Here is an 11914-nt window from a genome sequence, read left to right on the forward strand (position 1 = left end):
AACCAATCACTAACCAGCCCCAATTACAATCAAAAAAAAAAAAATCATAAAAACTCACAGGAATAATCCCACTATTCAACAAATCAACCAAAAACACCCCAATATCATGTGGTGGCAAGTATCTATCATAACTTGTTTTCAAAACCTGGAGATTTAGACCCCATTTTTGTAAAAGGGGTGAGAGAGATGTTTTTGTTGGGGGGGTGAATGTGTAGGTCGGGGTTAATGTTGGGGTGAGCATGTTTTTTCCTTGTAAAGGTTTTTTTTGAGGAATTTTTGAGATTTGAGCAAGTCTTGCAGGTTGGTTGGTGAAACGCGGTCGTGTTGGAAGGATGACGTGAGCGGATGTTAGCTACGCGTACTTGACAATAAACCTGGTGGTGGGATATCTCAAATCGCTAAAACAGAAATCATTTCCCGGATATACAAATCAACAATAAATTCCACCCAAAAAAGAACTCATTCCTTAAAGCCCAGTCATAACTAATAAATTCCGCAAGTTTTATGATTTCTTGATACGTCCCCTCCCTTTTTCTTCAGCATCGTTTCTAGGAACGTTTGTATACTGACCATCACACTCCTCATCCCCATTGAATAAAACCATACAAACTATGAGTGCCAATAGGAAAAAGACAGTAGTATGGCGTATAGCACCCTGATAATACCAAAGTAGCATCCAAGCGAAGCTTAAAATAACACACTAAAGAGACGTCCAATCCAGTTGCGAACCAGAAAGTTATATCGAGTTCTCAATAAAAAACCTCTCCAACGCAAGTCCAAATCAAAGGGTTTAAAAAAGCAAATAAAACCCTCACGAATCCCGTAGACGAGAAAATCTCCCAATCCGTTTAGCAAGTGCTCAGAGATCCAATAACCACTTCAAACCCAACCCACACCATCACCATGCACATCTCTCAAACATTATATTACCACAAAAAAAAAACAGTTTCTAAAAAAACATCCAAAAAAATACCCATTCCATGCTGTATCAAAAGACACATAGGTACAAAGTCCCCACTCTCAAATTCCTCTCATCGCATACCTCTAGCCCCACGAGGACCAGTGGGCACTCTAGCACCACCAGTGGAACTCCCACTCCCATGCGCACCCGCAAACCCAGCCAACTGAAGAAATTGTGGAAAGTGCGCCAGTTTGGTTTTGGCGTAATCGGGGAGGTGCTTATCGATTTGGAACCTGACAATCAAAAGTTTTAACAAGGATTCAAAAAGCATTGCATCACATTCAATAATAAAAAAATACCTTTTCGTTCCATCTTGCTCGGTTCTATCCGCTTCGGCCCACTCTAGCGTTTGGTCACGCGGGTCAACGACCATTCGTACACCGTCTCCAAACAACATGACAAATTTCCCTTCGGTGGTTTTCATGCACCAGCCCACATTCGCCAGAAACTGGAAATTCAACTCTCCACTTGCTCCAGAGGTGGATGCTCCGGATGATATCTTTGCCTCACCAGCGGCATGAGTCGCGTTCGTAGGTGCCTTTCTGATCGCAAACGTGTCACTGGCGGTCGTGCGTACAGGTGCCTGTGTTGACCGACCCACTGTGGATGTTGCGGCAGACATGATCCCTCCGCGATTCTGATGACTGCGTTGCCCGCTGGGTTTGTAGGTATCCTGCCGCGCCGTTTGTCCAACCTTTTCCCACATTCGGCTTTGTACAGCACCGCTTTGTACAGGCCTGGCATCATACTCCCCTTGAAGAGGCCAGTTATCGCTAGCACCAGCATTGATGCCCTGTCGAGGGGTATTGCCATTTCTGGTGCTGGCCACCGCCCCGCTACTGCCACTCCTCGTATATGTCGACATGGCACTAGGATGAAACGAGTCTGCCTCCCGCGCATCACCGTCCCTCCCTCTCGACACTCCCGACACAATCCTGCAGTGAGAACTCTTTAGAATGACTGGATACCGTGTTGTAGAATCCAGCTTGCCGCTTCTCTCAACGTCCATGCATTGTTTCAGGCACTCTTGGACGTGGCGAACCACGGGTGCAACATGGGAAGGTATATCCAACGTCTCACATGTGCTGGTTGCCACAGAAGGACTTGGTAACCGGATCTGGTGGACTTCAGCGCTGTCCCTGTCCTCACTATCCCCTCTGGAAAGCCGAACTTCCATCATTCCGCGCGACACTGAATAATGCGCACGGGTGCCGTTGTAAAAAACCATTTCAAAGTCTGCAAGCGGAGCATTTTCCATTAATATGCATTTCGCTTGCGGTGAATAAAATATAATCTAGGATGCAACCTGTGTGAATACGATGCGGTGTAAGAAACGGAGGAAGTGTCCCTACCTTTGGGGTCTTGGATCGTACAAGCTCTACGAAACGGCTGCCGTAGCGGTACTTTTTAACGTACCCTGGCGGCAGAGTCGCGCGCTCAAATGTCTGCACCGGTCGAGCAGAGGAATTCAATGGATCGACTGATCGGTCAAACAAAGCAATCTTGTAGTCAAGGAATGGTGTGAGCAAACTTTATGGAATCCAATTGATAATGACGTAAAGGCTCTAACCTCGTTACTGTCGCTACTAATAAGCATTAGGTACTCTTCCCCGATAAAGTCAAGAAGCAATTCGCCTGTCTCAAGGATGCTAACATTCCCATGCTTGGTCTTTTGTCGGAGTGGTTTCAATCTCACCGTTGAAAAGGCAGGTAGTTCGGGCACGTCACTTTTGTAATATCGCATATTGTGTGGTTCTGAACTGACAGTGCGAGATCCATCTGAGGATCTGTGCCTCGGAGAATTGCCAGATTCTCCTGCTTCACCAATAAATGGGCTGGATGTAGATGATCCACGATAGCCATCCCTCCCATTCACCGCATTCCCCGCATTCTCTTTCAGTCGCCGGTGATCTACCAGGTCTTCCTGCTCAGCGCGTGTCGGGGCGCGTACCCGACCACTTTTGGATCTACTATCTCCTTCAGATGGTGTATGTCGCTGGTTCTCGGTAAAACCGACGCGTTCTGTCAGGACGTCAGATGATCCCGGTGCCGCTCCAGAACTGTTTGTAGCAGTCGGCTGTCGATTAACCTCTCGTAATGGAGATCTTCTTCTTTGGGTACTGTCAAAGACTGGAGAAAGCGGTCGTAGAGACGATACTGGCAGAGTTGGGTTAAAGAATGGATGGCTCAAAACTTTTGTGAGTGCCAGGCGCCTTTTTGGATCCTACAACAATGTGGGTAAGAAAGCTGCCGTCTGGCCCAAAAGGGGAGGACACAATACGTAGTCAACACACCTTTTGCAGCAATCGATGCACTAAGTCCTTTGCATGTGCTGAGAGACTGTCAGGGAGACTGTAGTCGACACGACTCACTCTGTCGAGCGTATTCTTCACAGCTTTGCTCTAGACGGCCATCTGAGTTACACGATACGTGCATAATTGGGACCTAAACCTCCTACATACCTCGAATGGGGGCGTTCCGGTCAATATGGTGACTATCATGCATCCCAGAGACCACACATCGGACGCGAGCCCATATGGTTGTCGAGATACGATCTCACTAAAAGAAAACATAAGTCGGTCATAGGCGGAAATATTTTGCCAGTTACGAAAAAACGTACGGTGATATGTAATTTGGTGTTCCACACATGGTTTTCTGTTCCCCTTCTGGATCATTCAGTTTAACTGCCAATCCAAAATCTGCAATTTTCTGAGAATCCGGGGACAACATGGTGTTAGATGCAGTGAATTCAGTGCTAGTGTACGAGACACACTTACCACATCGAAATTGTCTGTCAGTAACAGATTTGACAGCTTGAGGTCACGGTGAATAATGCCGTTTGCGTGTAGGTATAACAGGCCACGGACAATCTGGGCCATCACGCCGCGCGCCTCTGGCTCCGTCAAAGGGCACTTTCTCTGATGAATGTACCGGTACAGCTCTCCGTTTTGACACAGTTCCATCACAAGATATACGTAAGATTGATCTTCAAAGTAATTGTACAGCTCCAGAATGGATGGGTGATGCAACTGCCAGTGAATTTCCACTTCATTCGCGACTCGACGGGTCATGTTGGCTGCCTTCATCAACCGCTTATCAATCTATCACGCACTTGTCAGAATATTTGGGTGTCAAGAAGCTGATTCAACGGTATCCTTATCTTTCTTACCATCTTGATGGCCACCTCCCGACCATACGTCCCTTTGCTCTTGCTGACAGCCTTGTGAACAAAGCCAAATCCTCCCCTTCCCAACATTTCTTTAAGTTCATAATCCTGTAGAGAAAGGGTAAGTCCCTACTTCACTCTATCCCCGACCCCTTCAGCAAAACATGCATCCTTGTACCTCAATTCTATTCGAAAACTTTTTTGCAGGCTTTTGAGGGGACACAAACGTAAAATCATGTCCTTGATCCTGCAGACCGCCTATTGATTCGGGCGGACTAGAGGTACGCGTGGGGACAGGTCCTCTCACATTGCGGCTACTCGGATGCACGCCATAGTTTCGTTGGGAGGTCATGGGTGGACTTGGCTGAAGGGTTAGCATCACGCGGCCTTCGCCTGGCCTTCTGAGATGTTGTTATGATCCAAGGCACGATAGTTGAAGGAAGGCGAGGAGAATCATGTAAGGGAAAACGTGATATTGCAGAATGGCACGCTTTGGATCAATGATGGGTAGCGGCACACTGGAACACTAGCGCGCGTCAACTATTGCCAAATGTCCAGACGCGCCGGACATTTTTGTGCTGTGCTGTGGTCTGCTTATCTTGCTTATCCTACAGGGACATCTCGCGGGCTGGCACTTTTTCATCACCGACACCGACTATTGAGCCGCCAAAGTTCCCGTGCAGATATTTCAACTTCTCGTAACCTTCTCATACCCGTGTTCCGACAGTTGCCAATCATTCAATAGCTAACTTTGCAGAATGAATGGCCAATCGGACACCAGCTCTCACTGTTACTGCGACGTGGTGGAAGAAGATGGCGACTCTTTGATATATCGCGGGGCTTCTGCAGGCAGTGCCGCAGCTGAGTTAAAAATATTCCAGTCGCTGCAAGCATTGTAACTGAAGTCACCCATCACAAGTGAGTTAAAGAAAAAAGAAAAAAAAACCATCATAGACGATCCAACGTGAAGCGCACGCACCTGTAGATCATGTCGATTCTACTTTATTCAATTTCTTTCAGGTAAACAATGCACGAAAGACATCTTTCGCGAATTTTCTCTATACAGAAACCGATATTTGAATTGCTAATATGAATTGTTGGTGCCAACGGACCCGTAACGTCCAGCTGAAGTCCTGCTGCAGTAGGTGCTGTTCTGGTATCCAAAGTTCTATATACCAAGAAAGTCTATACGAAGAGCTTAATCCAGCACCCCATTCATTCCAATCAACGCTCAAGCACTCGTTACTGTAGACTTTATGCTTTGGAACTGTTGACAACTCTCATGATACTCCCTCGCGAAAGATTTGCACACACAGTCGCCAGCAACAAGTTCTGGGCATGAGCGGCCCTATATACTCAAAACAAGGATTCATACTGCTTGAATTTATCTTGGCTCTTGGACATCATGCTCAAACGTTGACACAATCTGTAATTTGGTTTGCTCCCTCTTCCACAGTGAACTTCCTTCCGTCAGCACGTTCCCCATCGCAAGAGCTGACGTCAGGTGGCTTAGTAACGCGTAACTTGGATGACGTCCCAGATTTTTAAAGTTGAGACTCCGAAAGGTAAAAAGGACGAGGCGGGTTGACTTTTTCTTCAAACCAAGATTTGGGCAAAAGCGTTTGGTCCACAGGTCTTGGCCTTTAGGATATTTGTTCTAGTTTCTTCAGTAAAAGCACCCCTTTGTAACTTCCAACCATGGCAAGAGTCCTGGCATGGGCGATACTACCCTTCCTCGCAGCGTTGGTGTGGGCTGGAATCATCACTGCGTTATTGATTCTGTGGTTGGCCACTGGTACACCGCATTATAAACAAGATGCGGCTCCCATTGTGTATATATCAGATGTTGGTGAGTAAATCATGGAAATCAAGTTTGACGGCATTCGTTAATATGTGGTCCCACAGGTGCGAAATACAAGACGCTTTTTATTGTTGGGACGGCAACGACGTCTGCATTGTATGTTGGGACCCTTTTAGCAGACTTTATACTCCGATCGTTGGGATATCTCCCTGAACGTCGTCAAAGACGTGAAACCATCGACGCGGTGCTCTCGATTCTGTTTGGGTTCCTTGCAGCAGCGTGTCTGACCCTCCTCGCAATATTCGACGCATTCAACTATAGTTCAATACATTGGGGACTTACGCTGGGGTTCATCTTTTCGTTGGCTTGCAGTGCGGGATTCAAGGTGGCAGAATTGAGGAGGCTTAGGAAGGACCATTGGGGGATTAGAGCGCTCTGGAGAAGTTTTAGGATAAAGTTGGTCTTGGTCACTTTTGCGATTGGTAAGTTTACTATATCGTTTGAGTTTCCGGATCGAGAAATTAATTTCTTTTCATTTCTACGTAAAGCTCTCACCATCGCTATGATCGTCCTCATGCTCATCTGCACAAACGATGAGTCTCACCCAGACCAGTGCGACCCGCAACATTCTGCAGCAGCTGTATGCGAATGGGTTGCTGCCTACGTCACTGCTGCGTACTTTTTGTCCCTCGTAGCGGATTTCAGGGTGGGCGGGTACCCGCGGGCAGCGGCGTTGGAGGAAGTGCGGGTGGGCCCTTGGGGACAGAGAGATTCAAATATTACATTGGAGACGCGGGAAAGGCAGTATTATTGAGTATTTTGAATTGATTAAGAATATTTTGGATTTTGCTCGGCGATATGTTGCTGCAGACTACGTATACTAATTGCTGGAGGTTGCAAAGTACCGCTTTCTCAGCGCTCTAATCCAATTTGAATGGTTCACTTTTCTCAAAAGTCATCAGGTGGCTCGCGGTAAGGCGAATGAAGAAATACAATATAGTCCGAGACATGCTCACGCAGCATACAAATCCGGTCAAACTTGCATTTCGTACCAAAATCTATTCTATTCTCTCCACTACTCTCGACCTCCTAGACAGTCCCCACGCCGCAGCCAAAAGTCCAAGAGCTCCGACAAAAGCCCCAGCCCAAAACACCACCCCCCGACCTGCCCCTCCAACACCTACACCCCATTGCCACAAACTTCCGGCAACAGCAGGTGCAACAGTCCTTGTTGCTGCTGCACAGGTTGAGGCCACACCATGCACAAGACCCAATGACTGTTTCGATGCTGCGTCCGTGATGAGGACAATAACAGCTAGGTACGCACACACCTCAGAAAGACCTAGTAGGACAAGCACAAGTTCCAGGCCTCCCTCCACAAACCCCAAAACTCGTAAACCGATTACGAGTAAACCTACAAGAAACCCTGCCATACCCAAAAGAACGCATCCCCATTTTCCCACCCAACGTGATACAAATCGGAAGCATAGTGTCTGTCCAAGCAGTTTCGTGACTGCGATCAACATAACTTGGTAGGATGTTTGTTGGGGGCTTTGATTTGGGCCTGGGAAGGGTGAGGAGAGGTAGAGAGGGAGGGCGGTCATATAGAGTGAGGTTGTGAAGGCTGTTATGCAGTAGAGTGTTATGGGGAGTATGGGGGAAGGCGGGTCGACAGTGTCGAGAGTGTCATCAACAGAATCTTTTACTTCGTCGCCATCGTCCTCGTCCGGGAGGCTTTTGGATGAATCTTGATTATCCAAGACGCTGTATCCACCTTCCCCATCTTTCACACCCCACCAAAGCACCCCAACAGCACCACCCATCAACACCGCACCAACCCAACACGCCCTCTGGAACTCCCCATCTCCCACCAACAACCCCGCCAACACCGGCCCCAGAATCCCACTAACGCCATATACGCCTCCATACATTGAATAAGCCCATGCACGTCCATCATCGTCTCCCCAGAGAAGACCCAACGTTCCTTTGGTGACGGTTGAGTTGGCACCAAATGTGCCAGCCAGTAGGCGCGCCACAAATAGCAATTCTAGTCTCTGTCCTATCGACAACAATACTGCAGCCAAAAACCCAAACGAAGCACCTAAAAGTAATACTCTCCGTCTCCCGTATCGGTCGCTTATACCACCCCAAACAACATTGGTTACAAACAACGGACCGTAAAATGCCGAACTCAGTAGTCCGGCATAGTATCCTACCGAGCCTTCATCCACCCCGGTTGCGCGAACGAGGTAGGGGTACAGCGGTATGAGCATGGCTTCGAGAATACCTTCTGGGACAAGGGCTAGGAGGAGGAGCAGGGTTGTGCTTGTGGGTGATCTTGCGTGCCGGCGGGGGAGAAGGGAGGTTGTTGAGGTGCGGGGGGAAACGGGGGGTGTGAGAGGGAATGTATTTGGTGAGAGGTTTTCGGGGAGAAAGGATTGGGTTTCTCCTTCCTCTTCCGATGACTTTCCATCCTGTACTTGCATCTTTGGGAAATGCACACTATGGAATTTGCACACTTGGTCGCAACCAAGAACTCAGCCAGGAACCCGACCCGAGGTTTGGATATCACATGGCATTGGGGGCTTTGATTACGTTTGTGGCTTAGAGTTAGGGTTTGTGGCTTCATCCTGGATGCTTTGTCATTCTGTCTCTGTTTACCTCGCAATGCATTGCAAACATGTGTTATTGGCAGCCTGCATAGACATTTTGTGCAAGTCACCAACATTGAATAGTATCTATTCTGCAGATAACGTGCATCTTCACAATTCCTCAACGAGAACTACCATGCACGACACATTCACAGTAACGCGCTGTCTTCCTCACGGAACGCCCAATTTTACAAATGCAATAATGCAGCAGGAACATCATAGGTTTCAAGATGTTTTGTCCTGCCAGAGCAGTATTCCAAAGGGCGTCCCGTAACGGCATGACTGGGGTTCTTTCACGCATTCGTTCCACGAAAATTCGCTTCACAATCCAAGACTTGAATGTTTATCTTTTAGATGTCCTCCGCCAGCATCCGCGGACAGAGGACTCATCATGAGGACTCACCCTGAGGGGTAAACCGCACGACCCCCGGGTGATGACGGGTTGCGACACAATGCGCCAGCAGATCGCAAAAACTGCGCTTTGCGGTTGACCGTCCATCCCGTCACCTCCGGAGAGGCCCCCGAGGAGTGGTAATACAACCTCCCGTGGCGCGACCTCTGAAGAGGCTACGAAGGAGGGATACCATGACGAGGGGACAGTTTGCCGATCCAGCGTCTGCGTCACACTATGGATTACAGTCTATAGTTTTTTACGTACCTCAAGCTCCATGATATTCGTCCCGATCATCAGAGACGCACTGTAAGACTTACCTTATAAACAAGCACGACAAACAGGATAACCAACTTTTCGGGCCGCGGTGCGTATACAGCCGTCGGTCGTTTCCATCCTCCTCCTTCTCTGATTTTTAGAGGATCGTGAGGGGCCCATCTATGGGTGGGTTGCCGTGCGATCCCATCCGCGTCGCAGTGGGCTAACCGCTTCAGTTGTAGGCCGCTGTCTTCTTAAATTTCTTGCCGGTGATGCGACTCTTTGGATTCGCATGTCTAGAACCCTGCAAAGTCCGCGTAGAGAGTCATAGCTCATTCTTACCTGCGCGTTCTATTCTACAACTGCGTCTTCTGGTCATCGCTCCGAGGATTTGCGTTTCGCAGCACAAGACTATATTTAAGGGTTTATTGGGTTCCGATTGCATGTGTTCAATCGGTTCACCCTCTTGCATCCAAATGTAATGCACTAGCCATTTTCAAGCCCGCGCAGACGATTACCTGCGAGAAGTGCCGTGCGCTAACCTTTTCAGGCCCGCGCAGATGATTACCTGCAAGCAATCCTGGCACTACGCGTTTCCCTTTCGGCAATGGTACATACTGTTTCTTGCGCGGCCTTCCACATCATCGCGGCCGTCATTGACTGGTTCGCACTGCCTTCACTCGGGATCCGAACTTGAGCCTTTAGGTTTTTCTGATAAGCTAGCACGTACAGTAAGTGCACATTGGTGCAGAATATCACGTGACATCTCCTCCCTCATCCAGCCGACCGCATGCAGTCACGTGATATTCTGCACTAATGTGCACTTACCGACTCGAACCCCACTAAGATGGGGGCGACCGGGAAGGCCTACTCGCGATACCCTCCCAGTCGTCGCTGCTTGCTGCGTGTCACTGCGTTTTGCCGTCCAAGCACGTACCTAACCCTAACCAGCAAGGACCGTATCTTTCAAGCCCGTACTTTGTCAAACTCGAACTTCACCAGTACGGGAGCGAGCGGGAAGACCTACTCCGAGTAGACTCCAAGTCGTCGTTGCTTGCTACATGTCATTGCAATTGCCTCAAACACGTACCTAACCTGTCCGCAGAGACGATTCTTGAAGCGTGGTTCCGCCGAGTTCTCCCCATCCACAGAGGCGCTTCTCAATGCGTGGGCCGGCCGAGTTCCCTGTCCGCAGAGACGCTTCTCAATGCGCGGGCCGGCCGACCAGCGGTCTCGCAGAGACGATTCTTGCAGCATGGGTCCGTAGAGTTCCCCGTCCGCAGAGACGATCCTGTATGCACAATGATCCAGCGTCCCGCCGCAAGTGTCGGGGGGTTCTCACTTGCAGAGACGATTCGCAATGCGCTGAACTTACCAAGCGTGCCGAAATCATGCATGATTCGAACCACCTTGTCGAAACTCAAAATTCAATTGTACGACGGTGACCAGAAGGCATGGTCCCAAGTCTGGTGCACGCTCGCGGTAAGACAAGCATAGCTCCGCTCGAACAAGAGCTGTCACACCCCAGAATCCGGAATGAATATACCTCCGACGAGATACTTTGGGATATTCCTCCAATGCCTTCACTTGATTCGTCGCCAATTCCCAGACTTCCGCATCCAGCGAGAACTCGTCGACGGTCCACTACTTCCGAAGGGAGACATACGGAGAGCCCGCAATGCTATTCGCATGCCGATGAAAGAGAGGCTCCATCAGACATGGTTCTTCTTCCCAATGAACGTCCTCATAAAGGTCGAATACTACGAACCATTGACGCGGGTTAGAGGCTGAAGCGGTGAGAGATTCAAGAGTTTCCTCATATTGCTCTTACCAGATGTCGCACTTTGGGTATCCTATTAGAAATCATACCGCCACCGACACAGATTATATGTCGTGGTCGACATGCCCTCCGAATATCGATGTGGTGTGTCCATGACGTGCGTCCGAGAGGTTGATCAAGGGGCAAATCTTGCGTCCACGGTCACATGCAACCTGTTGAGTAGCCTCATCTCGATAATGGGCGATGCATGGCGGTGGATTAGAGTAACTCTAGCGAACGAGAGTCGCGGGATACGAAATAAGCGGACAATCTGCTTATGAAACCTTGACATATACACGAGAGGGAGAGGCCCAGCGTCGTCCGGGGACGGAGTCATAGTACGGATCAAGGAACACCTCAAGATGGATGGGTGTACGAGTGGCCGCCGACAGAAGGACGTCAGGTGAAGTGGGGAGGGCCTTCCTTCCGAATCAGTTAATGTTACCCGCCGACGTTCAAAGAGCGGACCAGTTAAATGCGGGTGAATATTCTGGCCCGATCGGTACATTTGTTCGCGATTGTCCGCTGCGCAAGTGACAAATATGACTAGCCGAGGTTCAATGGGCGGTCAATGAATGCCGGTTGCTGCTTGCTCGTTTCAACGACTGCTGGTCGGGCGTCTATTGAAGTGATGGATTGAGACGCTGACATGCCACGTTCGACAGAGTAGTGTGTCGAAAACTGCTTGGTATGCTCATGGAGTACGGCAACAAGAGCTGCCACGGTTACGAAGGATGGCATTCCCAGCACGGAGGGCAAGCTCAACGAAGGGAATCGTTTCTTGACGATTAGAATTTGTAGGGAATATTTGTTGATAGAATAACTGTGTTGGAGTGGGTTGTGAGGTTGGAGAGCGCCAGTAAGTGA

General features: G+C 49.0%; 4 protein-coding genes across 5 annotated transcripts; 1 reads left to right on the forward strand and 3 right to left on the reverse strand.

Moving 5' to 3' along the window:
• Positions 1-898: 898 nt before the first annotated feature.
• Positions 899-4663, reverse strand: SPPG_08055 (PLK/SAK protein kinase). Its single transcript, XM_016756206.1, has 10 exons — positions 4306-4663; positions 4131-4235; positions 3739-4062; positions 3582-3670; positions 3424-3520; positions 3256-3363; positions 2532-3185; positions 2314-2463; positions 1261-2255; positions 899-1194 (listed from the first exon to the last, which is right to left on the reverse strand). Exons 1-10 carry the CDS (start codon positions 4504-4506, stop codon positions 1032-1034), a joined length of 2886 nt encoding a protein of 961 aa, XP_016604502.1. The 5' UTR covers positions 4507-4663; the 3' UTR covers positions 899-1031.
• An 83-nt stretch (positions 4664-4746) lies between these two features.
• Positions 4747-6796, forward strand: SPPG_08056. Of its 2 annotated transcripts, XM_016756207.1 has the most exons (4): positions 4747-5045; positions 5113-5976; positions 6033-6410; positions 6477-6796. In XM_016756207.1, exons 2-4 carry the CDS (start codon positions 5826-5828, stop codon positions 6740-6742), a joined length of 795 nt encoding a protein of 264 aa, XP_016604503.1. In that variant the 5' UTR covers positions 4747-5045; positions 5113-5825; the 3' UTR covers positions 6743-6796. The 2 variants fall into 2 exon arrangements, with proteins under 2 accessions (XP_016604503.1, XP_016604504.1); XM_016756208.1 differs by having other exon boundaries at positions 4747-5976.
• An 87-nt stretch (positions 6797-6883) lies between these two features.
• SPPG_08057 (uncharacterized protein) lies at positions 6884-8456 on the reverse strand. The gene has a single exon (XM_016756209.1). It carries the CDS (start codon positions 8412-8414, stop codon positions 6987-6989), a length of 1428 nt encoding a protein of 475 aa, XP_016604505.1. The 5' UTR covers positions 8415-8456; the 3' UTR covers positions 6884-6986.
• A 107-nt stretch (positions 8457-8563) lies between these two features.
• Positions 8564-11908, reverse strand: SPPG_09520 (uncharacterized protein). Its single transcript, XM_016757692.1, has 2 exons — positions 11060-11908; positions 8564-10988 (listed from the first exon to the last, which is right to left on the reverse strand). Exon 1 carries the CDS (start codon positions 11553-11555, stop codon positions 11184-11186), a length of 372 nt encoding a protein of 123 aa, XP_016604506.1. The 5' UTR covers positions 11556-11908; the 3' UTR covers positions 8564-10988; positions 11060-11183.
• Positions 11909-11914: the final 6 nt, after the last annotated feature.

This window comes from Spizellomyces punctatus (genome assembly GCF_000182565.1).
Source record: "Spizellomyces punctatus DAOM BR117 chromosome Unknown supercont1.19, whole genome shotgun sequence".
NCBI classification, from domain to species: domain Eukaryota; kingdom Fungi; phylum Chytridiomycota; class Chytridiomycetes; order Spizellomycetales; family Spizellomycetaceae; genus Spizellomyces; species Spizellomyces punctatus.